The sequence below is a fragment of the Lepidochelys olivacea genome, assembly GCF_965140295.1.
Source record: "Lepidochelys olivacea isolate rLepOli2 genome assembly, chromosome: 7".
Classification (NCBI taxonomy): Eukaryota; Metazoa; Chordata; order Testudines; family Cheloniidae; genus Lepidochelys; species Lepidochelys olivacea.
Window position 1 is genome coordinate 117,192,784 of NC_140417.1, and position 26,915 is coordinate 117,219,698.

General features: G+C 41.7%; 1 protein-coding gene across 1 annotated transcript in view; it reads right to left on the minus strand.

The window, feature by feature from the left end:
- Nucleotides 1-23,667, minus strand: part of SMC3 (structural maintenance of chromosomes 3) — a 53,068-nt gene extending 29,401 nt beyond the window's left edge. The window contains exons 1-10 of the mRNA XM_084632963.1: nucleotides 23,442-23,667; nucleotides 14,897-14,972; nucleotides 13,425-13,463; nucleotides 12,475-12,542; nucleotides 9,180-9,251; nucleotides 8,918-8,997; nucleotides 6,340-6,418; nucleotides 4,572-4,689; nucleotides 448-623; nucleotides 147-227 (exon numbers count right to left, since the gene is read on the minus strand). Of these exons, the coding sequence (XP_084489089.1) occupies nucleotides 147-227; nucleotides 448-623; nucleotides 4,572-4,689; nucleotides 6,340-6,418; nucleotides 8,918-8,997; nucleotides 9,180-9,251; nucleotides 12,475-12,542; nucleotides 13,425-13,463; nucleotides 14,897-14,972; nucleotides 23,442-23,456 (804 nt within the window). The 5' untranslated portion in view covers nucleotides 23,457-23,667. The remainder of the gene's footprint in view (nucleotides 1-146; nucleotides 228-447; nucleotides 624-4,571; nucleotides 4,690-6,339; nucleotides 6,419-8,917; nucleotides 8,998-9,179; nucleotides 9,252-12,474; nucleotides 12,543-13,424; nucleotides 13,464-14,896; nucleotides 14,973-23,441) is intronic.
- Nucleotides 23,668-26,915: the final 3,248 nt, after the last annotated feature.

The following is a 26,915-nucleotide window of genomic DNA, read 5'->3' on the forward strand; positions in this document are numbered from 1 at the left end:
TAAATTCACTCAGATTTGAGATATCTGACTGAAATGTTCACACACACAAAAAGTGACCCAAAAGACTTTTCAAGGCAATTAGACTATGTATAGTCAATGCAAAAATCTTGAGTTGCTCATGTTAGTACACTGCTTCTAGATTTTACCTCCATTTTATCTCTAGCATCTTGTTGTGCATCTCTCAACTGCCTTGATTTTTCTCCACTTGTCTCTCGTTTGGCAGAAAGCTGTACAGAAATAATATTGCTTAATGAATAAGTTCCATTTTTGAAATCACTCATTGATTCAGAAAGAAAATGTTAATTTGGTACATTAACGAGCACAAAAATTTCACAATTTAACTATTCTATTTACAGTAAGCAAATGTCCATACAAGACTATGTACGTTTAAATATTAAGTGTTCGTCACAAAGGAAATATGTAATGAAGGGTAACAAGATGCTTTACCTCATCAAGTTTAGCACGTGTTTCATTGAGTTCCTGGTTATAAATGGTGTATTCTAATGCTCTCCTCATTTTATCCCACTTCTGATACTGAGCTAGCTCTTCTTTCTCCTCTTCCAGGGTATGTAATCGCTCTTCAATGTACTTCAACAACTCATTGATTTTCTCTCGTTTACCCTCTTTAGAAAATGAGAAGCAAGACAAAGACAGCAACTAAATTATTATTATATTCAGAATATTTGTTTTTCTTTTTACATCATTCTCTTATCTTTGATTCATAAGTAAAGCTTTTGATTTGAAAAAACAGATGGACTGAAATGAAGATCTAGGTCTGGACACCTCTTTCCAAAAATTCCCATCTTCCAAGGCTCATGCTATTCCAACTCTACTTCCGTTTCTCAGTAGGGGATAGTTAATGGGCAACTGTTCTGAGCATAAATGTAACAGAATGAAGCCATCGCTGGACTTTGCCAAAAATATTATATGTGGGTATTTTCTGGAATCAAATTATCAAAAATTGAAAGCTCTATTTATAAAGCTACTGCACTCTAGTCTCTGCTCTACGTCTAATATAAATTCCATGCCTCACAAGTACAAGGTAACTTAAGTCAATTCAAATATGTGCTCTACAAACTCACACTCCAGAAATCTAACAAAGATAATTAAATTGCAAATGAAAGTTTAGTCAGAAGACTACACAAACCACAGCAACAGCCTTTTATGGACATCCTCTTCCATAAAGTAAAGGGGATGTAAAGGGACTCTAGGAGCCCTGGATCCAGCTGGGGGACAATTTCACCAGTGCAGAAACTGTAGAATACAGTCACAGGCTGCCTTCCAGGGACCTCCTCACAAACTCTGGCAGAAGGACCATAATGGGGTGGAGAAGTGTGTCACTGCAAGGCAAATGGGTATGTCTTCTAGGTAACAAAGACAGCAGACTCTCAAGAGTCAACAGGTTCAGTGCCTTTTACACTTCCCATTGTGAAGAGCAAACAAATAAAACCACTCATTTAAACAGATCTCTAAAAGAAGAGCAAAAGTGGGTGCTAGAATATTAATGCATGCCACAATGAAGTGCCCAAGATACAAGATTCATTCCAATGAAGCTAAAGCAGTTCACAGAATGCATAACATAGGTCTAGAAAAGGCAGCTGGTGTGCAACTTGCTGCTCGATCCATTAAACACCAGCACCAAAGGAAAAATATCTATCCACTTCTACAGAAGCTAGAATACGGATAAAATTTACTACACTAAAGAACATTTTGGAGATACAGAGGGCAATGGGTTCCAGCAAACTAGTTTACACTACCAGAAAGTGACAGCTCCTGAAAGAGGCAAGAGAGTATGCTAACTATGCAAACAAAATTTTCATGGGAAGTTGATTACATACATAACCATAATTTCCCAAACAGTTCCCTTGAGCAGTTGATGAGGACTTTGAATAATCATGTCAATATGTTGCTATTAAACAGAATGTTTTACAGGCTTTCCTGAATGAACATGAAGCTGCACTGAAGAGTCTTGTTTAATACACTGTTTTTGAAGCCTGGTATAAATACAACTAAATTACATAAATGAACCAACCAACTTTCAAAATCTTTAAAAAAAGAGTCAGGAATTTTCAGTAAACTAGATCAGTATTTTTGTCTGTGTTGGACTGTATGACTGCACAGACTGATGCTTTCTAAAGGCACTCTTGTCATCTACAAATTAGCAACATACATACATCAAAAGTATTGGGCAGGTACTATTTTGGATGATGTAAGGATCGTTGTGTTTAAATTGACTTTGGTGTTAAATTCTAATACAAATCGATACCATAGGTCATTTTCAATGCATGGCAATTTTTGATACGTCTGAAAAATAAATGCTAATTCTACTTATAGCAAAGTCTTTTGTAAGTAAAAAAAAAAAATTTACATTTAGTCAACATGAAGATCATGAAAAGACAAAGGCCAGACAATTTGGAGATAGAGCTGTCTGTCCATTGAGTATTCCTGAATTGTTGGGGATTGTGTTTTGGATGTAAAGGTTGAACCTCTCTAGTCCGGCACCCTCGGAACCTGATTGGTGCCGAACCAGAGAATTTGCTGAACCACAGCAGGTCAATGCAGAGTGCCAGTGGGTCTCCATAGGCACGGGAAGTGGAGGTGCGGGGGGGTGCTACAGCACCCTGAGGCTTTGCAACCAGCGTGGTCCCCCGCCGCCACCCAGGGTCCCAGCCACTGGCCCCCTGCCTGGGGGCTCTACTGCCAGCCCCTGGTCCTCGTCCTCCCTCCCGGAGCCTGAACACTGCAAATCAGCTGTTTGCAGCGCTGCAGAAGTGCTGGGAGGGAGGAGGAGGAGGTGGTGGTGGTGGTGGTAAGTGCAGGGTCACCAGCACGCAAGAGGCATGGAGGGAAGGGGGAGCTTGGCACCGTTGGATGCTCCACACCTACTAATTTTTCCCCATGGGTGCTCCAGGCCCAGAGCACCCATGGAGTCGGCGCCTATGCTGGAGCATAGATGTTGCCAGACCAGGGAGTGACGGATTACAGAGGTTCAACCTGTATAAGAAAATGGGTAAGATAGGGAGATGAGAGGGAGAATGAGATAAAGATATCAGAACGTGAATTGAAAGTGTAACTGTTGCCTTAAAACCAGGGGCCATGTACTCCCTTGCATAATGAGACCAAATTCCATGACAACCACAGCTAAATCCAGCTGCAACATTGATCTATTCTCTCACCACTCCCCACCACAAATGCACACAACTATGGCTCTTAGCTGAAGTCATCCATTGCTGTAAAAGCAGTCAATCATTTCCGAGGATTTTTTTTTTGCACAATGCTCATCAGGCAACCTAGCTCCAGTTCCCAGGCCTTGAATACTCTGATATGGTCCAGGCAGCCAAAAACTCAGAATCCCCCCGCTGCATGTATACCAGTGAAGGGGTCAGCTAGAAGCCATTTTCATAGATTTGGCTCCTGGGCCTCAGCTGCTGCTGTTGTGCTTTTCAGACAGTCCAACATGCCAGCCTGCACTTCTAGCTCCCCCACTCCTTAAGTGCAAATTAGGCTCCAATTCTGGCTCCATGGAACAGTGCAGGGAGAACATACAGTAATCCAATTACCTCCCACTCATGGGGAAAGCTAGAGAATAAGTGACAGCTGCAGCCAGGACCAGCTAGGACAGGGATTCTCAAACTGGGGGTCGGGACCCCTCAGGGGGTCACGAGGTAATTACGTGGGGGGGGTTCCGAGCTGTCAACCTCCACCCCAAATCCCGCTTTGCCTTCAGCATTTATAATGGTGTTAAATATATAAAAAAGTGTTTTTAAATTTATAAGGGGCGGGGGGGTCGCACTCAGAGGCTTGCTACGTTAAAGCAGTCACCAGTAAAAAAAGTTTGAGAGCCACTGAGCTATGGAAAGAAGAACCAAACACTGGAAGTCTGTTTATAGCAAGAGTGAATTCCATTGTAAAAAAAAAATTTTTTTATTTCTGTGGCATCTTGGGAAAAAGTGTCAAATTCTGCATTTGTGGAGTCCATAGGTGCCTGACTGAAATGAACGGGGAAGTTCACAAAATTTAGAGGTATTGTTTCAGGATTCCTCAGGAAGACATCAATGCCAGTTTGCATGTACAAGTTATGTCCACAAATAAGGGCTAGAAATGTAACTTTTAGGAAGTGAAAATTGACTCTGGAACACAACCCGGTAGCAAATTTCATAGCTGAATATATGATACTCTAGCCCTAACTCTGAATTTTCTGGCTTTTTTAAGTTTGTAAGCATCATAACCCAAGCTTTTTTTAAACGTTGTTTATTTTAGCAGTGCCAGTGGATAAATATTTCCCCTCCCACTGTTTTGGTGCAGCATTCTGTGTACTGGTTAACTGCCACCTGCAACCTAGCAGTAGGTTACATGTGCAGATGTTCTATAGAGTTTGTAAAGCCCTTTGGAATCTTTGGAGTGAAAGAAAAAAATTAAAATATTAAATTTATCAAACATTTACAAATAAAACTAAAGAATTAATTTTAACAAGCAAGTTATAAACCCTGAAATTAGTGGAACGATGCTAGCATGAATTAGGACATTCCTTATATAAAAGAAACACAGGGGATAAAGATAACTATTTTTACCCGTTTCTTTCATTAAGGAAATACTTTCTTCTTTACGCTCATCATACACTCTAGTACCAGCTACTTCTCTTAACAACTTCAGTCTCTGAGAGTCAGGAGCTGTTGCCATCTGGTTGATCTAAGAATTCAAGAAAACAAAGTTACAAGATTACATTTTGAACATCATGTTCCTTATATAGTAATAATGATCAACATCCCATAAGAGATCTAATATGGCGCATGTCTCTTATAATTGTTTAATTACAGCAGAACTTCATTAATTCTCATTTAGTTTACCAACAGACCTGATAACTCTTTTCAGTCAGGTATCATATGCTTAAAATCAAGCTAGTATGAAACATTCAGCTGAAAACCCACCCTGCCCAATTTCTGATATATACTTGCTTAAGGATACAATTCTTCAGGACTGGGTTTTTTCAGGAAGATTAAAAATTCTCATTTACCCTACTTTCCCCCTTTTGACACATGAATTACTTTTTAAGAGACAGGAAGTTGTATACTTTTATGAATCTGCTTGTAATTCATTTTTATTAATTTTCAAATGCTAGCAGCATCAGTCAGTATTTCTTGGACTTCAAAGGGAGAAAATACATCAGCTTAACGGATTTTCATAGAAACTTAACTATGCGCATTAATATTCTGCTGCAGCAAGACTACCTCTTACTTTCCCTATCTCCATAAGGCCATGTACTTCAACACATCATGTCAAAAATAAAAAAACACAACCACCAGCTCACACTGCTGTCGTCCTTCACACCACCAGCACCTGGCGCTCTAACATTACTGAAATGGTGTATGGGCTTTAAATAATTAATACCATGCCAGGTTCACTATTCTTCTCTAGAACTTTACCATTCTTCATAAGAATTTTAGTTGTTCCATCTTTATGGTATGCTTGTAGATAAAGGTTTTCAATTTATGCAGAGCATGAAGACTAGTCTATCTACTTCGACTTTTAACCGGTGATAGGATCCACGTTGGCTGACTCCTGCACTAGCACAGAGTTACTTTCTAACTCAAGTTTTTTATTTGTTCCTCAATTTGGCAAATTCAGTGCATAGCAAAAACATATCCTGTGTTGCTAAATGGGAATTATTAATATTGCTCTTATTTTTTCAGTTTTTCTGGTCAGTCAAGTACTTGCAGATAAAATGAGTTTTTCAGTAATTGGTCAAGAGAACTATGTTTAGGATTGCGAAGTCAAATTCATGAATATAGACAATTGGCAGATTCAGCCGTTAGACATGATATTAAACGGGTCTTGCCCCACAGTGAAAGTCAAACAAGTTCAATACTGACAATTCTGTAAAACGTTCTGAACTGGAAAATATAACATAGAAATACAAACAAAAAATGGTTCTAATTATTTTCAGGGTTCTTCTTGGAAGTCAAGGATTTCGAAAGCTACACTGATACGCCTGTTATGATTCAGTTTTCTCTGTACTTAAATAAAGCTGGTAGATTACAGCAACATTATATGTGGGAACACTTATAAAATAGGGGCTTCTAATCAGAATGATGGAGGAACACAATTACTTTTCTTTATAATTACAACTACTTTATTTCTATATAAAGGAGCCGTACCTTGAGGAATCATTTTCAAAATAAGAATGCACAGGAAGAATTAGTCATTTCTACATTGTTTAAAAGTAAAAAGAAAGCCTGATTATTCATTTGCAATAATTAAGTTAAATTACAGTCCTCCAAAAAGTCTGAACTTTCTTTATAAATGAGTGATTTAATTTTGCTTTGTGATAACCAATCTTACCTTTCCTTGTTTGACAATATAGTAGGGATTACTGCGAGAAAACCCAGCACTTTCAAGAAGGTTCATCACATCATTTTTCCTGTAAATAATTTCTCAAATAGTAAGTATATTTTTAAAAAACTACATATGACAAACATGACCACTCAACAAATTCAGCAAAACAGTACTAAACCTACATATATGAAAATTGCACGTGGTGCACTCTCCCCATTACGGTATCTCTTCAAATAAGTTTCTGTATATGATCATGTCTAATCATGTACTAAAACCTAAACTGATAAACAATCAATGAGAAAATAAAAGCAGAAAGAAACTAAGCAAGACATATGGGGCTGGGAAGAGATTACAACCAAGAAAGGTACCCCACACCACCAACAGACTAGTACAGGTAACTGAGAAACTGATGCCACAAATAATTTGGAATTTAGCATAAGATTTTGCTTCTTTTCTTCTCATTTTCAGTTATTAAAAGCAAGTTGCTGAGGATTATATAATTAATGCAACAACATTAACACTATCCAATAATTAGTTAGGTCAGCTGATGACTCCTAAAACACCGAAAGGAAGTGATAAAGTAGTATGACCATTTGGACGAGTGGAGACATCAGCAAGTATTAGCCATACTGAGAAGAGCTGAGTTGTCAGAAAAATTGTAAAGCCATAGTTTAGTTTAACATAGGTATTTTAAAATAAAGTGTCATATGTCAAGATAGCTCATATTAGAATTTTACAATTAGTTTCGTTCAATTTTGGTGAAGAGGAATCTACCAGTTTTACCGGGCAATTTAAACATGAAGAGGTACTAAGAATAAAAATATACTTATCTCTGGCTCTGTTGGCCAACTTTGTCTTCGTGCCTGAACAATAAAACTTAAACAAGAGAAACAAGATACTATATTTTCTTTTCTGTGAGCCAAATTTTAAAAAGGATTTGTATTGCTAATGCATTACTGTGGTTTAACTCACTAATCTTTCGACTCTGAAGGCTAAGATTCAAATTTTGGTAAAGTCAAGTCTTCTCTAGACTGTACTTATTCACATAATCCCTTGCCCCATTAATGTAGCAAGATTCGAAGTGTCCAGTCATGAGAAAGAGATGCCTGGAATAGTTGGTGAGAACTGAGGACTACTGGTAAAGCAAGTTTAGAAAGAATACACAGTGCCCATGCTATGACTGCCTCAAGCTAGTAATATTAATCCTCATTTTCATGAGCATTCAAATTCATCTTTAAGTGTAAAAAAAGTTTCAGAGAAACTTTTCAAGTTTACAGGTGATAAGAATGGCCCTTAAACTTGACAGCCTTCAATCTCTAACACCAATGCGGGGGAAGCTGAATTCAGATAAATGAAAAAACTCAAGTGATTTATCATCTAACCTTCCATGAGTAAATAAAGTTTCATGAAAAAAAAAAATGTGCATATACACATATGCACTCCCATAAAATCTCTCTACTGGATTCAATAGGAGGAGGGGGAGGAGTATTGCTGTTTGCATGCAAGTTGGAGTGTGTTTTGAAATACTTTTATCACTGTATAAAGGTTTGTTTTTTCAATAACTATTTTCTTCATACACAGATCATGTACAGGAGTTTGAGAGCACAATTGGAAACACCAGACAAGGTGCTCCACATCGCCACCAATCATACCAAATATGCCTCTCTCTCGGCAGCTGTACATTCCTGGTGACAAAGGAGGATAAGAGAAGGCTTCAAGTGCATAAGTGGTTGGGATCAGAGGACTGGGAATGAAATTCTGTGCTATTTACAACAACCTGTACAATTCCACTAACTTCACAAGATAGTTGTGTGGAACAGAAGTAAGTGCAGTTTGGTGCTAAAGCAGAAAACCTTGCCTTTGAGGAGATGGGAATGGAAAGAAGATGGAACTACTTTGTGGAAGTTTGAGGTATGCTAGTTATATGTAGTCTTAAAACTACTGAATGCCATGTGCCTAGGAATAAAAAAATTAGTTAAAGGAAAAAAAAACTTGGCATATAAAAAAAGTTATTTCAAAACAGATTCCAATTTAAAAATAGAAAAGTATTGTTCCTTCCATTGAATCTAGTGGAGTTCTTCTCTTCCTGTCCTTCGGCCTCAACATACAAGCACTAGCAGGAATAGTGAACTTCCTACTAGGCCTAACCCCACTGAACAGGCCTAATGGTAAGAATTACTCTTGAAGAAGTATTTATAGAATCAGACCCCTAACTTGTCATGCAGGAAATGGCATCTTCATGTTCAAACTGTACAAATGGTAAATATTTAAATTTCAAAATAAATGTCAATTTAGTTTTTTTTAAAAAGAATGGTGACTTTTGGAAATACACAGAAGTTTTCTTTTATGAAATTAAGTGGGTATCAAATTCAGCCCACTCACACAGTTCAGATATTATATAAGGACTAAAAATAAAGTTTTATTAGCAGACTCTATTAGTATTAAATATTGCTGACAAAGGAACTCATATGTTATAAATTAATTCAATCTAAAGGTAGGAATAAATACACATGCTGAATGATTCCACCAAACTTCACAATATTATGTATTCAGTTCATTTTGGGGGAGGAAAAGTAGTACCTACGTCACCATTTTCTTGTCTAAGAAATACTGGTCCTTTTTGGCTCCAATAACTCTGCGAAGTGAAACTTCCTCTTTATCAATCTTAAGAAAAAGAAAAAGCACAAACTCAACTGCCTGTGATAGTCATTTATGATTAATCCACAGTATTTACAGTATTTTCCACTAAGAGTGAACCAAAAGGTAATTACTTTAACGAAGATTTGAATAACTAAGGCTGCAGTCTAATGAGAAGATGTGTTTTCTAGAAAAGTTTTTAAACTTACTGGTAACCTGTTGTCTGAGTTGTCAAAAATAATTTCCACAAATGCTGAAATAACACGAGGACCTGTGCCTTCCTAAAGAAAAAAAAAAGATATTTATTTTGGTTAGATTACTCCCTCTTTAAATTGATTTTAAAATGTATATTTTTCTTGATTTCTCAAAGACTCCGAAGTAATTTATATACACATTACTTATCTGACAATTTTCAAACTTACATTTCTGAAAATAAACTTGAAATGTATACAGCTCAAAAGGTCATATGGACATTTTGCCCTCTGTCTATAGTGCAGAAATTATGTAATATGTATAATAATCATGTGCCAAAATGACAGGTTTCAGAGTAACAGCCGTGTTAGTCTGTATTCGCAAAAAGAAAAGGAGTACTTGTGGCACCTTAGAGACTAACCAATTTATTTGAGCATAAGCTTTCGTGAGCTACAGCTCACTTCATCGGATGGATACTGTGGAAAGTGTAGAAGATCTTTTTATACACACAAAGCATGAAAAAATACCTCTCCCCACCCCACTCTCCTGCTGGTAATAGCTTACCTAAAGTGACCACTCTCCTTACAATGTGTATGATAATCAAGGCGGGCCATTTCCAGCACAAATCCAGGGTTTAACAAGAACGTCGGGGGGGGGGGGGCGCGGGAACAAGGGGAAATAGGCTTGAATAGAGACTGGGAGTGGCTAAGTCATTATGCAAGGTAACCTAAGTTAATTGTATCCAATTTGCGAATGAATTCCAATTCAACAGTTTCTCGCTGGAGTCTGGATTTGAAGTTTTTTTGTTGTAATATCGCAACTGTCATGTCTGTAATCGCGTGACCAGAGAGATTGAAGTGTTCTCCGACTGGTTTATGAATGTTATAATTCTTGACGTCTGATTTGTGTCCATTTATTCTTTTACGCAGAGACTGCCAGTTTGACCAATGTACATGGCAGAGGGGCATTGCTGGCACATGATGGCATATATCACATTGGTGGATGTGCAGGTGAACGAGCCGCTGATAGTGTGGCTGATGTTATTAGGCCCTGTGATGGTGTCCCCTGAATAGATATGTGGGCACAGTTGGCAACGGGCTTTGTTGCAAGGATAGGTTCCTGGGTTAGTGGTTCTGTTGTGTGGTATGTGGTTGCTGGTGAGTATTTGCTTCAGGTTGGGCGGCTGTCTGTAGGTAAGGACTGGCCTATCTCCCAAGATTTGTGAGAGTGTTGGGTCATCCTTCAGGATAGGTTGATAGGATAGATCCTTAATAATGCATTGGAGGGGTTTTAGTTGGGGGCTGAAGGTGACGGCTAGCTTACCCATAACTATTTTACATTTGGGGACAATGTATACCTTCAGATCAGCGGCACTGATATGGGTACCCACATGGCCCCACAGTATGCCAACATTTTTATGGCTGACTGAGAACAACGCTTCCTCAGCTGTCGTCCCCTAACGCCCCTACTCTACTTGCGCTATATTGATGACATCTTCATCATCTGGACCCATGGAAAAGAAGCCCTTGAGGAATTCCACCATGATTTCAACAATTTCCATCCCACCATCAACCTCAGCCTCGTCCAGTCCACACAAGAGATCCACTTCCTGGACACTACAGTGCTAATAAACAATGGTCACATAAACACCACCCTATACTGGAAACCTACTGACCGCTATTCCTACCTACATGCCTCCAGCTTTCACCCTGAACACACCACACGATCCATCGTCTACAGCCAAGCTCTGCGATACAACCGCATTTGTCTCTGTCTGAGGGGTTGGAGCAAACGCCTACAAGATCTCTATCAAGCATTCTTACAACTACAATACCCACCTGCGGAAGCGAAGAAACAGACTGATAGAGCCAGAAGAGTTCCCAAAAGTCACCTACTACAGGACAGGCCTAACAAAGAAAATAACAGAACGCCACTAGCCGTCACCTTCAGCCCCCAACTAAAACCCCTCCAACGCATCATCAAGGATCTACAACCTATCCTGAAGCATGACCCAACGCTCTCACAAATCTTGGGAGACAGGCCAGTCCTTGCCTACAGACAGCCCCTCAACCTGAAGCAAATACTCACCAGCAACCACGTACCACACAACAGAACCACTAACCCAGGAACCTATCCTTGCAACAAAGCCTGTTGCCAACTGTGCCCACATATCTATTCAGGGGACACCATCACAGGGCCTAATAACATCAGCCACACTATCAGAGGCTCGTTCACCTGCACATCCACCAATGTGATATATGCCATCATGTGCCAGCAATGCCCCTCTGCCATGTACATTAGTCAAACTGGACAGTCTCTATGTAAAAGAATAAATGAACACAAATCAGATGTCAAGAATTATAACATTCATAAACCAGTCAGAGAACACTTCAATCTCTCTGGTCACGCGATTACAGACATGACAGTTGCGATATTACAACAAAAAAACTTCAAATCCAGACTCCAGGGAGAAACTGCTGAATTGGAATTCATTTGCAAATTGGATACAATTAACTTAGGCTTCAATAGAGACTGGGAGTGGCTAAGTCATTATGCAAGGTAGCCTATTTCCCCTTGTTTTTTCCTACCCACCCCCCCAAGACGTTCTTGTTAAACCCTGGATTTGTGCTGGAAATGGCCCGCCTTGATTATCATACACATTGTAAGGAGAGTGGTCACTTTAGATAAGCTATTACCAGCAGGAGAGTGGGGTGGGGGGAGGTATTTTTTCATGCTTTGTGTGTATAAAAAGATCTTCTACACTTTCCACAGTATGCATCCGATGAAGTGAGCTATAGCTCACGAAAGCTTATGCTCAAATAAATTGGTTAGTCTCTAAGGTGCCACAAGTACTCCTTTTCCATGTGCCAAAAGAGTATCATATCCAATTTTCTGCTGCACCGTTGTAGACATTTAATGAGGTTGAAGATATGGAATTTCAAATATTTTTTAAAAATCAAATATTGATTATATCAGTAAGTTGTAGTACTGCAACTTTTTTGACTGACTGTATTACGGAATAGTTAGGTCTATAAGCTGAAAAGGCAATTGCCTACTAAACAGTGAAATGCATATGAGAATTTTGTACTACTTAATTAGAAAATCAGTGGTTCCCTTGCCATGTTACAAAAAGGCAGAATTATGTTAATTTATAGCAAAATAACTTCTGCCAGGAGGCAGTGAGGAAAAGCTGCTATACACACTTTCAACAAGAGCTGTTTTTAAGTCTTTGCTTTTCAGTGAGTTGCCTACTTTACAACAACAAAACACATATTACATAATTTTGTTTTGTTTTAAAGTATCTTCACTTACATGCAACAAAGCCAGTCTCTGCTCTGGGCGAAGATGACTAAACTCATCACTGAGGACAAACTGAATTGCTGTAATTTAAAAAAAAAAAGAGTAGTAGTACAAAAGGTCTGTTCTTTCTTTTAAGAGCAGTACTCAGTATGTTTCTTTATAACCAAATTGTATCCTTCTTTAGTTCATATATTAAAAGTAACATAGAAGCATTAAATCAGTGTCTCACTTTTTAAAATAAACTGTTCTTGGGTCTTGGTCATTTGGCCTTGTCTATGCTAAATGTTGCTCTGAAAAATTTTCCATTGTTGCCAACCCCAGATCAATGAACTGTTGAAATAACAGTAATGTAAACAGTCACCAGGATTTGCACCATGTCATGTAGACCTGCTCAGAGCAGGTTTAGAATACACAGTACTTAAAAATGCAGGAGGCACTTGGAGCTTTGTATATACTACCTCCACCACCACCACCACCGCAGCTGCTATCAGTCAAGCAACACTGGTGTTAGAAAAGGTGATAAATATTTCCCAAAAAGCCACATGTAGATGTAGCCTTGAGACAGCATAAGTGATAGTAAGCAATCTACACTATATTGCTCGTCGCACAAGTTACAGTCAAAAATGATAAAGCACAATGGGGAAGCATCACAACTGCCGAAGACTCACAGAACAACTACCTGATCTCACCTAAAATACTCTGATGTTTGTTTTTATGACACAGACAACTTAGAATTTACTCAATTAAAAGTATTAAAAAAAGTCGCTGGTATTACACTTGCCTGATTTTCCTGTCTTCTTATTTTTAAAGACTTCCCCACCCCTTCCCCCCTCTTTTGCAATGTGAAAAAAATACACAAAGGAAACTTAATATTAAATAAGTGCATAATGTAAAACTGAAAGAAAAAAAGTTTACAGCTTTTCAATCATTTAGTTGTTACATGTAGCAACAGTAATACATACCATAGAAAAAGTTACTTTTCCCAGATCCATTTCTTCCCACTAAACATGAAAGGTAACAGTTATAAATTCAGAAGTTTTCATGAATTTAAATAAATTAAATGGTATGGCAATACATGAAAATTCAGCAATGAATTTAAGAATCCAACTTTAGTAGATCTAGACAAAATACAACCTTCTAGGAATCAAAGCATCTTTTACAGGATGGATCAGGGAGTCATTACCTGAACAAGATAGAATGGCGCCTAGCCCCAGTTCCCTCCTGCCCCAAAACAGAGACATTACTGTGATCTACAAAACCTATGATAGAGCATTTTATACCCCAAACATTTATGATATTAAACCAATCCAGATTATTATAATAATCATTCTCTGTATTTTTACTACTAACTTTTGGCCAGGTTACATCAATTTTAACCCTGGATCCATTTCTTAGATCCTTCAGTTTCAATCCCTCATATTTTACAAGATCTTGAGACTGATCCACACATACAAATATTTAAGTCCTCAACTTGCTGATGCATTCATTTCTTTGCACCTGACAAGAAGAGTACAGCTTTAATTATATTTAACCAGCATTGAAACTATTAGTATAAGCCAACAGGTCTACACCAATACATATACAATAGTTTCCTATAATCAAATCAACACCTGTGAATATTCCTATCACATTGATATGACATTTTAAGAGAGAAATAATGGTAAGACAACATTTTTCTTTTAAAAACAAATGTCTGGATGATTTTTTTTTAAACTCTCATTGAGGTGAGACTCAAGATGTATGTGACATAAGCAGGCACAGTGTCATTTAACAAATTTTTTTAAATGTGCACGAATGAATTCACTCAGCCCTTTAAATATACAATTAAATTACCAACAGCTCATTTCTGATAGATTTTGCACTTTGGTATATATTAACACTTGAAGCATCAAATATTATTTGACCACAATATTACTACTTATTTTTTGACATTTTTCTTTCAAGTCTGTCAGTTTTTAAGTGGCAGAATACGTAACACCCCTCAAAGTATTTTAATCAAGCTGAATCTTAGAAGGTATTACCAGACATCCAGAATGTAATTCACGAGACACAGTTCAAGTATTCCACAACCCTGATCCTACAACAAGCTCCATGCAGGTGAACCTCTGTGTCTGTGTGGCGCCTCACTGACTTCAATGGAGCTCTGCACAGGTGGAGGGGTCCACCTATCCTATACTGAAGCTTATTGCAAGATTAGAACCAATGAACAATCATTATGGCAAAATTAAAATTAAATTATCTGCAAATTATAATAATTCTTCCTGTAATACATATCTGACATTACTGGAGAGAACAGTTTCAAATTTAGTTAATATGTACACAACTGCCTCTGAAATCTGAAGGGCTCTCAAAAATCATAAAGACCACTGACTTGACCCTTGATAAAAAATGAGGTAATGATAGTTCATACTGTAATATGTTTATAAGAACTTACCAATGACATTGTGTTTTGAACTGAAAGGATCTACAATTGTTTGATCTCTGTAGCTTCGAAATCCCTGAATGATCACCTGATGGATAAACAAATAAAATAATCTTAAAAATCAAGAAAACTAAGTTAGGTTTGTTTGTTTTTTTTAAAGAGGTACAAGATTTTAAGTTTGTAACTCAAATGAATAGGTTTCTATTTTTTTTAAAAATCACAATACATTTAGTCATTTTTTCTTTCCGGTCTTGCAGTTCAGATCCAAGTACATTTTAAGAAATTAAGGGTGAGATTTCAAAAAACAAAACAAAACCAATGTAAGTTTATGAGTAGCTTTTCTCTATCACAGAAGGTACACTTGTACACATTTAGGTCAAAGAATAATAAATAAGGAAATATTCAAATAAACTCAACCTTGCTGTCACAGCATAAAGCAACATGAAAGGATGTACTTACAATGACAGATTAGAGTAAAAAAAGTAAAGGGCTCAGTTCTAGCAGGACAGGAATGTTTTTTTTTAATTAATTTCATACCCCAATTAGCATATTTAGCATAAGAGTTCAACTTGCAAGCTCTAAGCAGAGCAGTGGCTGCATGTAAAAATTATAGACTACAGACGTATTTCTATATAGGAAGTAGACAAACATGCTCAGTAAGCTTTTTTGGCGTGTAGTGCTAAAACTGGTGAGTAAGATCAAAACCTCTCAGTGTTAAGAAGGCTGCCAGTTTCAAATGGAATAAAATCAGTCTTCCTTTTCTACCATTTATGTTAACCTTTTTGTGAAAATGTGCATTTACATAGTGCTAATAGTCCAAGTATTTTCCAGCCAGGAAGAAAAAGGTCTTTGTCCCAATGAGCTCACTTAGTACATACGCACAAAAACTACAGGAAAGGGATTAACTGAAGGTGAGACACAAATCGGTAAATTCAGAAATATCTCTCAGATCTATTAGAGACACAAGGCGGGAGCAGTAATATCTTTTATTGGACCAAATCCTGTTGGTGAAGAGACAAGCTTTCGCTGCACAGAATGGTTCTCCAGGTCTGGGAAAGGTACTCAGCTTGTTATACATAAATATTTAACATATACTCTAAAGGACCATTCAAGGAGAAGTTGCCTGTTAACATCCCGGCAGCCATAGGACAAAAAGGGGAGTTAATAGGTTACAGATTATTGTAATAAGCCATAAATCCAGTGTCGTTATTAATCCCATGATTTTTAGTATCTACCAGAGAATTATTAATTTAAGTTCCAAAGCTCATCTTTTGAAGATGTTGTGCAGGTTTCCTTTGAGGATGAGGACTGAGAGGTCAGATACGGAGTGATCATTTTGTGAAAAGTGTTTGCCCACAGGTGACATAGTGCTTTTGTCTTATATTTCTGTGTGAGTTCATTCAAGTGCATACTGACTGTCTGGTTTCACCCACACATTTTTTATTGGGACATTTAGTGCACAGGTAATGATAGGCATATGTAGGACCCATGGATCTTGAAAGATCATATTGAACTGCTCCGTGTAGGAGTATGCTACTGGTAGCAGTTACGGAGAGCAATTTACTACACTACACCGGCACAACGCTCTGGGCAGCACAGCTGTAGCACCGCCAGCCACCAGTGCTCTGTGTTGCATGGTAAGGGGGCAGGAACCGGGGGGGGGGGTGGATAGAGGGCAGGGGAGTTCGGGGTGGTAGTCAGGGGGCGGGGATGTGGATGGGGTCGGAGCAGTTGGAGGGCAGGGAATGGGGGGGTTGAATGAGAGTAGGAGTCCGGGGGGGGGGGCAGTCAGGAAGGAGGGGCGGTTGGATGGGGCAGTCGGGGCAGGGGCTCTAGGGGTGGTTAGATGGGGCAGGAGTCCTGGGGGGAGGAGGGGGCGTCAGGGGGCGGAGGCACAGCTTGGCACAGCCTCCCCTAACCAGCCCTCTATACAATTTCTGAAATTGGCCAATGTGGCCCTCAGGCCAAAAAGTTTGCCCGCCCCTGTGTTACATGGTGTATCGCGGACTTTCTCCTTGGAGATTATTCTGTGGTATCTCAGGGCCAGGCTATAGATGGCAGATTTTCTTCATGAATGGTCCCTTAGACTGCGTGTTAACTACTTATGCTAAACAATCTGTTCCATCTTCTATTTAGCTGTGACACTCTGGGCTCGTCTACACTGGCCACAGCGCGGCTGCAATCGATGCAGCGGTATCGATTTAGCGGGTCTGGTGAAGACACAATAAGTCAATGGGAAACCACTCTCCCATCAACTTCAGTACTCCGCCTCCCTGAGAGGCGGAAGCTAGGTCGGCGGGAGAGCATCTCTTGCCAACATAACGCAGTGTAGACACGCATTAGGTCGATGTAAGCTACGTAGCTCAGGGGGTGATTTTGTCACCCCCCTGAGCGACTTAATTTGCATCAACTTAAGCGGCAGTGTAGACCAGCCCTCTGAATACCCTTCCTAAACCTGAAGAAAAGCTCTGTGTAGCTAAAAAGCTTAAATTTTTTGGACCAATTTCTACAGGTGAAGGACATTACTTCATTCACCTTGTCTCTCTCATATCCTGGGACCAACACAGCTACAACAACACTGCAAAATTCAGATACTCTGTCAGTTCCACATTTTTTTTCTTTGTATGTAGTAGAGATTTCAGTCTGGTAAGCTAAAGTAAAATATAGTGCATAGGGTATTTGTATCTTAAAACTGGCTCTGCATACCAGAAAAACTCAGTTAGCTTTTGGAGTATATGTCTATCTCAAGCAAACCCCTCCAATCACAAAAGCACATAAGAACGGCCACACTGGGTCAGACCAAATGCCCATCTATCCCAGTATCCTGTCTTCCAACAGTGGCCAATGCTTCAGAGGGAATGAACAGAACAGGTAATCATCAAGTGATCCATCCACTGTAACCCATTCTCAGCTTCTGGCAAACAGAGGCTAGGGACACCATCAGGAGACTCCTTTAACTCTCCCCAGTAAGCCTAATGTCTTTAACTCTCCCCATGTCTGCCTAATACAAGACTGGGTGAAGTGAGAAACAAAAAGGAGGACATGAGGGAAAACTATAGAGCCCACTTTTAAAAAATTACATTTCTCCAGCCTAGTTTTTAGGGAGAATACTAGTAGGAGAAACAGCGCTGGTGTTGTTTTCATCTTCCTCCCTCTAGCTTATTCCCTCAATTGAAAATTGTAATTGTGTCTCAAATAGGTAATTATAACTATGGGTAGGAGCTAGGGCTGCCAGATGTCCAATTTTCGACCGGAAAGTCCAGTTGAAAAGGGAACCTGATAAGTGTCCAGTCAGCACGGTAACCATCTTCTGCTGCCAGAGGGCGGGAAGAGCAGCAGCTGCTGCTGGAGCCTGGAGGAGCACACAGGAACGGCTCTGGAAGAGAGGTACTGGAAGCTCCCGCGTCCTGCCCCAAGCATGGCTCTCCCTCCCTCACCCTGCCGCAGTTACCCCTCCACCCCTGTAGCATGGCTCTCCCTCCACCGCCCTGCCCCAGTCACCCCACCCCCAGAGCTCTGCTCAGCTGGCAGGGGGAGGGAAGTGGAGAGAGCATCGACTAAAGGTGAGGGAAGAGGAACGGGGGGTGGGACTGGTTCCAGTGCTCAGTGTCCGATTTTCACAAATGAGAAAGTTGGTCACCCTAGTAGGAACAGATGAGCTATTAAACACCAATACTGTTTTCCTACTAACATTCTCACTACTGAAGAAAAGAAGAAATAGATTATATAAGCAAAACTGCTTCTAAGCAGAATAGTTTTGTCGGCATCTTCCTTTCCAGTATTCTGACCCCAGCATCCCTGCGTATTTATTCAAAATTGATAAAAAGCACCTATTCTGGGACTTAGGCACCATACATACAATCATCAAAAACGCATACAAATTCATGAGATTAAAAAGACTAGAAAAATCCTCTTGACATGCCAAAACAATCTTTCCTTCTACTACAAAACTCCCATTCAAATTCTACCCTGAAAAATCCTGATAAAATACAATAAATGCTGCAAAGCTCATGTATTCCAGTAGCACCTAAAGACCCCATTGTGCTATGAACTGTACAAACAGAATAGAAGACACTCCTACTCCCAAAAGCTTATAGGCTTAATAGACAAGACAAAGAATTGGGAAGATGGGGGAGGGAAGAGAATGGCCTAATTCATTCTTTAATTATTTTTTTTAAAAGCCTCTGTCAAACAGCAGGGGTAAGTCTGAGTTTATGAATCAAGGACTCTTCATGGAAAACAACTCTTGTTTAAACTCATGTGCTGTAAGCTTGGATACTTCAGATTACAACTCCACTGATATCAGACAAAGTGAAGCAATCCCTAAGGCAGACAGGACACAACACATATAGGGGCTTAGAGGTTAAGACCAAAACTTCACAAGAAATCAGATAGTTGGCCCTCTCACAGAAGAAATGTATTCTTCATCTGCAGAGCACAAACACCACACATCACTACTGGCAACTACAGCTAGTTATCTGGATATCCAGAAAAATTGGTGATACCAGACCATTAAATTGAAAACCTGAGAAACAGCATGTATACCCTTCATTCAGGAAAAATGACACAATCTTGACCATTCCTCTGGCTACATCTCCCACTGTATAAAGTCTTCTATGGATTAACATACAGAGATACAGACATTCAGGCTTCAATCACTGTTAAGCACTGAGTAAGTCACTTTCTCATCTGACCCAGTCAATGAAGTTTAAATATCAAACTAATATTCTCCAAAATACTAAGACACCATAGCCAGTACCTCCTTATTAATAGCCACATACAAAATGGGAAGGGGAGAGGTAACAAAATGGAACCCTCACACAACACATCCCTCAGGGAAGATGGGAAATAGCTCAGTACTAACTACTCTTTGGCCCATCTCAAAAAGAAAGAAATGTAGCCAATAAACATCACATGTCCCTGTGCTAGGGTAACAAGTGAATCAACACCACAACAGTTGCAAAGGTAACGGATAGATCTGAAATATTCTTTTACAGGGTTCCTAGCCAAGTGGATAGGGGAAAAGGACTAGATTTCAATCAGGCTTTTTGACACAGCCCCATAGGACATTCTCATAAGGAACCTAGGGAAATCTGGTCTTGATGAAATTACTATAAGGGGGGTGGATTTTAGTAAAGCTTCTGAGACTGTCCCACATGACCCTCTCATAAAACTAGGGAAATGCAACCTAGATGGAGATACTAAAAGGTGGGTGCAAAACTGGTTGGAAAACCCTTCCCAGAGAGTAGTTATCAGTGGTTCACAGTCATGCTGGAAGGGCACAAGCAGGGTCTCGCAGGGATCAGTTCTGGGTCCAGTTCTGTTCAATATCTTCACCAATGATTTAGATAATGGCATACAGAGTACACTTATAAACTTTGCGTATGATACCAAGCTGGGAGGGATTTCAAGTGCTTTGGAGGACAGGATTAAAATTCAAAATGATCTGGACAAACTGGAGAAATGGTCTGAAGTAAGTAGGATGAAATTCAATAAGGACAAATGCAAAGTACTCCACTTAGGAAGCAATAATCAGCTGCACACATACAAAATGGGAAATGACTGCCTAGGAAGGAGTACTGCGGAAAGGGGTCTGGGGGTCATAGTGGACCACAAGCTAAATATGAGTCAACAGTGTACCACTGTTTCAAAAAAAAAACCAAACATCATTCTGGGATGTATTAGCAGGAGTGTTGTAAGCAAGACATGAGAAGTAATTTGTCCGCTCTGGTTAGGCCTCAACTGGAGTATTGTGTCTAGTTCTGGGCACCACATTTCAGGAAGGATGTGGCCAAATTGGAGAGAGTCCAGAGAAGAGCAACAAAAATGATTAAAGGTCTAGAAAAGATGGCCTATGAGGGAAGATTGAAGAAACCGGGTTTGTTTAGTCTGGAAAAGAGAAGACTGAGAGGGGACATGATAACAGTTTTTAAGTATGTAAAAGGTTATTACAAGGAGGAGGAATAAAAATGGTTTTTCTTAGCCTCTGAGGATAGGACTAGAAGCAATAGGCTTAAATTACAGCAAGGGCAGTTTAGGTTGGACATTAGGAAAAACTTCCTAACTGTCAGGGTGGTTAAGCACTGTAATAAATTGCCTAAGGAGGTCGTGGAATCTCCATCATTGGATATTTTTAAAAGCAGGTTAGACAAACACCGGTCAGGAATGATCTCAATAATTAGTCCTGCCACAAGTGCAGGGGACTGGACTAAATGACCTCTCAAGGTCCCTTCCAGTTCTATGATTCTGTAACTGAAAGACCACACTCAAAGAGTAGTTATCAATGGTTTGCTGTCAAACTGGGAGTGTATCTAGTAGGGTCCCAAAGTGGTCCGTCCTGCATCCATCAGAAGTCAATATTTTTATTAATGACTTGAATAATGGACTGGAGAGTATGCTTATAAAATTTGCAAATGACACCAACCCGAGAAGGATTGCTAGCAAGCACTTTGCAAGACAGGATTAGAATTAAACTGCAAAGAATTACACTTGTGCATCTGATTTTTCCTTCTTAATTACAAAATGGGGAGTAGCTGGCTAGGTGGCAGTACTACTGTGAAGCCTCTGTGGATTCCAGGGGATCACAAATTGAACATGAGTTAATGTGATGCAGTTGCAAAAAAGGTTAATATTCTGGAGCGTATTAACAGAAGAGTTGTATGTAAGACCCGCTCTACTCGACACTGGTGAGACCTCAGCTGGAGTAGTGTGTCCAGTTCTGGGTACCACACTTTAGAAAAGATGCAGAGAAATTGGAGAGAGAGTCCAGAGGGAAGCAACCAAAATGATAAAAGGTTTAGAAAACTAGATCTACAAGGAAAAGTTTAAAAAACTGGCATGTTTACTCTTGAATTTTATTAACCCAGATAGTTTGGTTTTAGAACTAAGGACTCCAGGTTTTGCCTAATAAACAATCCCCCCCCCCCCCCAAATCTGAGACGGCAACAATTTAAGAATTTTTCAGTCTGAATAGATGGTTTTAATGAGAGAAGGCCTCTAAACACTTTTTTTCTGAAAGAAGGGGGTTTATTTTGCACTCCTGAATGGAGAGCTTGACAAACATCAGCAATGATTCTAGCACCTCTTAATGTCCTTAGAGAAGTCTTGGCCCACAAATCCCCCAACCAGCACCAGACCCTTAATGAATGACACCAGTGAACACTCAAATACGTAACACATTGTTTGTTACCTCCAAACAATACTTTGTTCCCAATGAGAATAGGGTTGTGTTTTTTTAAAAGATGGTTAAAATTATTAGCTAGTATATTTTGTAAAAATCCACCTTTTTATCTTAGTCTATCATATTTTGGAAGAATAACTCCAATCTAGACATCCAGCTACTTTATCTATAAAGTAATCTGAAAACACTCACGGTCGTCATACAGACTAAGCAAGTTACTTGCCATCTGGAATAATTCCCCAGTCAAGACTTCACGGACTCCATGGGAGACGCACAAATATTCTTTAGCTCTTGCCCAGTCACATAAAATTTCAATCACTGTCATGCTCAGAACAGAACTTGTCACCAGTATGCCTCACACTGAGGCTTCACACATCTCTATTTTCAAGGGCCTGAATGATTTTGCTCCCACTAACATCTGATGTTCTTTTCTCAATGTCTGCCTCCTCTTCACCCTTAGCTTTGTGCCCTTCTTTTAAACTGCCCTAAAAAGCTTGTCTCTCTCACCCACAAAAGTTGATCCAATAAATCACCAGTTCTCAACCAGTGGTCCGGGGCTCCTGGGGGGCTGCGAGCAGGATTCAGGGGGTGCTCTAAGCAAGGCCGGCATTAGACTCACTGGAGCCCAGGGAAGAAAGTCAAAGCCCCACTGTTCATGGCTTAAGCCCGCGGCCCCACCAGCTGGGGCCCCACCACCTGGGGCAGAAGCCAAAGCCTGAGCAACTTAGCTTCATGAAAGCGCTCCCCCCCCCACCATGGTAGCGGGCCCCGGGCAAGTGCCCTGCTTGCTACCCCCTAACACCGGCCCTGGCTTTTATAGACACAGGTGGGCCATGGCGTTTTTATAACATTTCGGGTGGGCCTCAGAAAAAGGTTGAGAACCCCTGCAATGAATACCATTACCCCACCCACCTTGTCTCCCCACTGCACGGGGCACAGTCGGCCACAGCTGGGCCACCTAGCATCCTCCTTATCCCTTCAAAGGGGCATCTTGGCGGCTGCCCGCCCCGCCCACTTCTCCTTCTTTTCGCAGACGTTAGTGACATCGAGCTATGGGGAAGGGCTGAGCTCCGGGCCCGGGTACAATTCCCCCCTCTTCCCGCCAGCCCTACCTCCCTGCCGAGCAGGCGTGCAGCAAGCTCTGAACCGACCCACGCGGGCTTCGGCACCCGGTGGGCCCCAGCCGGCAGAAGACACTGGGAGGGCCCGGAGGCGCTCTCCCCTGCCAACAGCCCTCCAGGCCCCCACAACAGGGCCCGGCATTCACCCCAGAGCCGCTCCCCCCTGCTAGGGCCTGGGCCCCGCCGCCCCCGGCTCCCCAGGCCAGGCCAGGCCCTCTCCCCGGCAGGGGGGGCCGCGCGGAGCCCGCCGCCTTACCTGCTTGATGTACATGTCTCCGGAGGATGGGGGCGGCGGCGGCTGCCCCCGCCGCGCTCGGCCTCCCGGCTCCCTCCCCGCAGCCTCCCCCGCCTCCTCGCGGCGCGGCAGCCCGAACCCGCTCGTCAGCCCACACACAAACAAAATGGCCGCCTCCCCTCGGAGCGGACCACTCGGGATGTGGAGCAGGGGCGGCAGGGCCGAGACGGGCACGGCAGCGAAGGTTGCGGGGGTGCCGCTCACTTACACCCCAAGACTGCGCTCCCGTCCCAGCCCAGCGCTGGGAAGCGAGCGAGTGGACACATTCAGGTCCGCTCCTCGCACCCCCGCCCGGGTGCGACAGGTGGTGCAGTCCGCTTGGGTCAGGGTTGGGCGCCAAAGGCAAGTGCAGGCGGAGCCGGGGGCTGAGAGAAGGGAGATGGAGATAGGGCGTGGGCGGGGAGGTGGCAGGAGATGGCTGTAGGGGACGGTTCCCCCAGGGGGCGCTATGGGGTGGGAGTGACAGGGGATGGCTGTATGGGGGCATCGCCTATGGGGTGGCAGGGGGATAGCTGTATAGGAGGGTTCCCATAGGGGGGTACTATGGGGTGACAGGGTGGCTGTATGGGAGGGTTCCCATAGGGGGGTACTATGGGGTGACAGGGTGGCTGTATGGGAGGGTTCCCATAGGGGGGCACTTTGGGGTGACAGGGGGATGGTTGTATAGAAGGGTTCCTATTGGGGGGCCACAATGGGTGGGGGCTTGGCAGGGGGATGGCTGTATGGGAGGGTTTCCACAGGATGCACTATGGAGTCACAGGGTGATTGTATGGGAGGGTTCCCATACCGAGTGCTATGGGGAGATGGGGATGGCTATATAGAAGGGTTCCCATAGGGGGGCACTATGGGATCACAGGGTGGCTGTATGGGAGGGTTCCCATAGGGCTGCCATGGGGTGACAGGGGGATGGTTGTATAGGAGGGTTCCTATGTGGGGGCACAATGGGGAGGGAGGTTGGCAGGGGAGTGGCTGTATGGGAGGTTCCCACAGAGGGTGCTGTATGGGAGGGTTCCCACAGAGGGTGGCTCTATGGGATCAGGTGGTAGGGGGATGGCTGTATGGGAGGACTCTCACGGGGGCGCTATGGGGTGCGGGTGGCAATAATAAGCAGGCACCAGTTAGAAGTAAACTGAATGTTTGACAAAAATGGGGCACATTAAAGGCACTTGACTGCCTCAGTTACTACCGAAACCCAGCAGTGAACTGACGGATGTGACTACTAGAGTGTTAACATTGGTTCCCGTAAGCCCATGGTATGGGTTGGTAACAGCTTGTCATGTCTATGACACTTCAATGAAGTTTCACTGAATGGAAAAAAAAAAATAAATAATGAGTTTCAGCATAAATGCTATCTAAGGATTGTATACTGCTGCCCTGGTCTCTGATATCTGAGCACTATCCATGCAAATTCAATAGCAATAGCCAAGTCCATAGTGAACTTCAGGGAGTCCCTGCCACTTCTCCTTTGCTATGAAAGCTTTGCACGCAGCTGCAGTAAAATGTATAAAAAAAGATGAATGAGTACCCACTGTTGAAAACTACACTTGTTTCATTACAGTGGGTACAAAATGAGCCCAAGTGTTACATGTGGCTGTAGAAGGACAGAGGCAACTCACATTTGATACAGTGGAAGAGTAAGTACTAGGTGTGCTTGGCTTGAACAGAAGGCTCCAAATACACATGGTAAAGTGTCTATAACTTGTCTAGGGAACAAGATGCAAGATAGATCTGCTGAGGTGTTCAGTGGAATATCTACAAACCACTATAACTCCACCAGGTTTATAGGATCCTTCCAGTCAGTGATGGCAGGTTTGTATAATTTTTGGTGGTGCCCCAAAAGGGTCCAAGTCCTGCCCCGCCCGCCTTGTAAGCTGATATATTTTTTTTATATAATGTAAAAATGGACTGGAAACAGTAAGCATGTAACAGTTTCTTATATTGCACAATATCACTATCGTAAGAAAAAATTATTTAACTAAAAATATCAACTTTATTAATACTCTTGAATACGGAAACAACCAAGCACTTAGATCAATAACCCTCAAAAGCAAAAAGCTCTAAGTAGCTATTGTACCCCAACCACGTAGATCTTGATAGCCAAGACTGATGAAAACTCCTTATCTTTTAGATTTGCTGTATCTTTCTTTTGTATAACTTCAGCTTGCAAGCTGGGTGTCGAGCTCAGGCTGTCACTTGATAACGTCGCTTTTGTTCTTTTTCTCTGGGTAACTTTATTAAGAATTTATCCATTGATTATTATTTCACAAAATTAATGGGGTGAGGCTGCAGGGTTTGGCGTGTGGGAGGAGGCTCTGGTAGGGCAGAGGGTTGGGATGCAGGGGTGAGGGGTTCACGGTGCAGGAGGGGGCTCAGGACTGGGGCAGAGGGTTAGGGTGCGGGCTCTGGGGTGGGGGTGGGGATGAGGGGTAAGATTCCTTTTCTCTCCCAGGCGGGAGAGCAGGCAGAACTGGATTATTGACATGGCGGTGCAGAGCATTACTACTGGGGATGGACACTGATTTAACTGGATTTGTTGTTTTAACTATTATACAAATATTTCAGACTAGTAACCAAGATGAAAGGAATCTAAAATTTTCATTAATGTGCACAGGGAGGTAAATGCGAAACTGTTATTGGGGACATGGCCAGCTGAAAGCCATATATTGTAAGCAAGTATTTATTTGCCTATTTATGACTCTCTCACAGTCTGCGCATCTTTTATCTTGGACAATGAAAATCAATTAAGGTGCTACCAAGTTCTCAGTTCTGTAATTTTTGGGTTGCGAACACTTGATGGAAATTTGACCTTGCTGTAAAACCAGTGTTTTCAGTGGAATTTAAAAGAATAATAGGGGGAACATTTTTCTGGCTGTCTTAAGGGTTTCTTTTTATAAAACTAATATTTTAGATAAAGCGAAGTTGTCCCCTTACTAAGGGCTTGTCCACAATGGGGTTTCATGCTGAGAAACTGTGCCAGCACAAGTCATGGTTAACTGGGCATGGATTGTCTACACTAGGGGCTTGCACAAATGCAGCTATGTTGGTGTAAAATAACCCAGTGCAAGCAAGGCCTACAAGTCAGATGGGGTGCATTGCTGTGGGTGCTAGACTAAGAACCACTTATAAAGAACAAAGGAAAGAAATGCCAACTCCTAAGTAAAGAATGGGGCCAGGGATGAGGGGTTCACAGTGGAAGAGGAGGCGGCTCAGGGCTGGGGCAGTGGGTTGGGCTGCAGGAGGGTGAGGGCTCTGAGGTGTGGCTGGGGATGAGGGGTTTGGGAGGAGCTCAAGGCTAGGGCAGAGGGTTGGGGTGCAGGGGTGAGGGCTTTGGGGTGGGGCTGGGGAGGAGAAGTTCATAGTGCAGGAAGGGGCTCAGGGCTGTTGCAGAGGGCTGAGGTGCAGGGAGGCGAGGGCTCTGGCTGGGGGTGTGGGCTT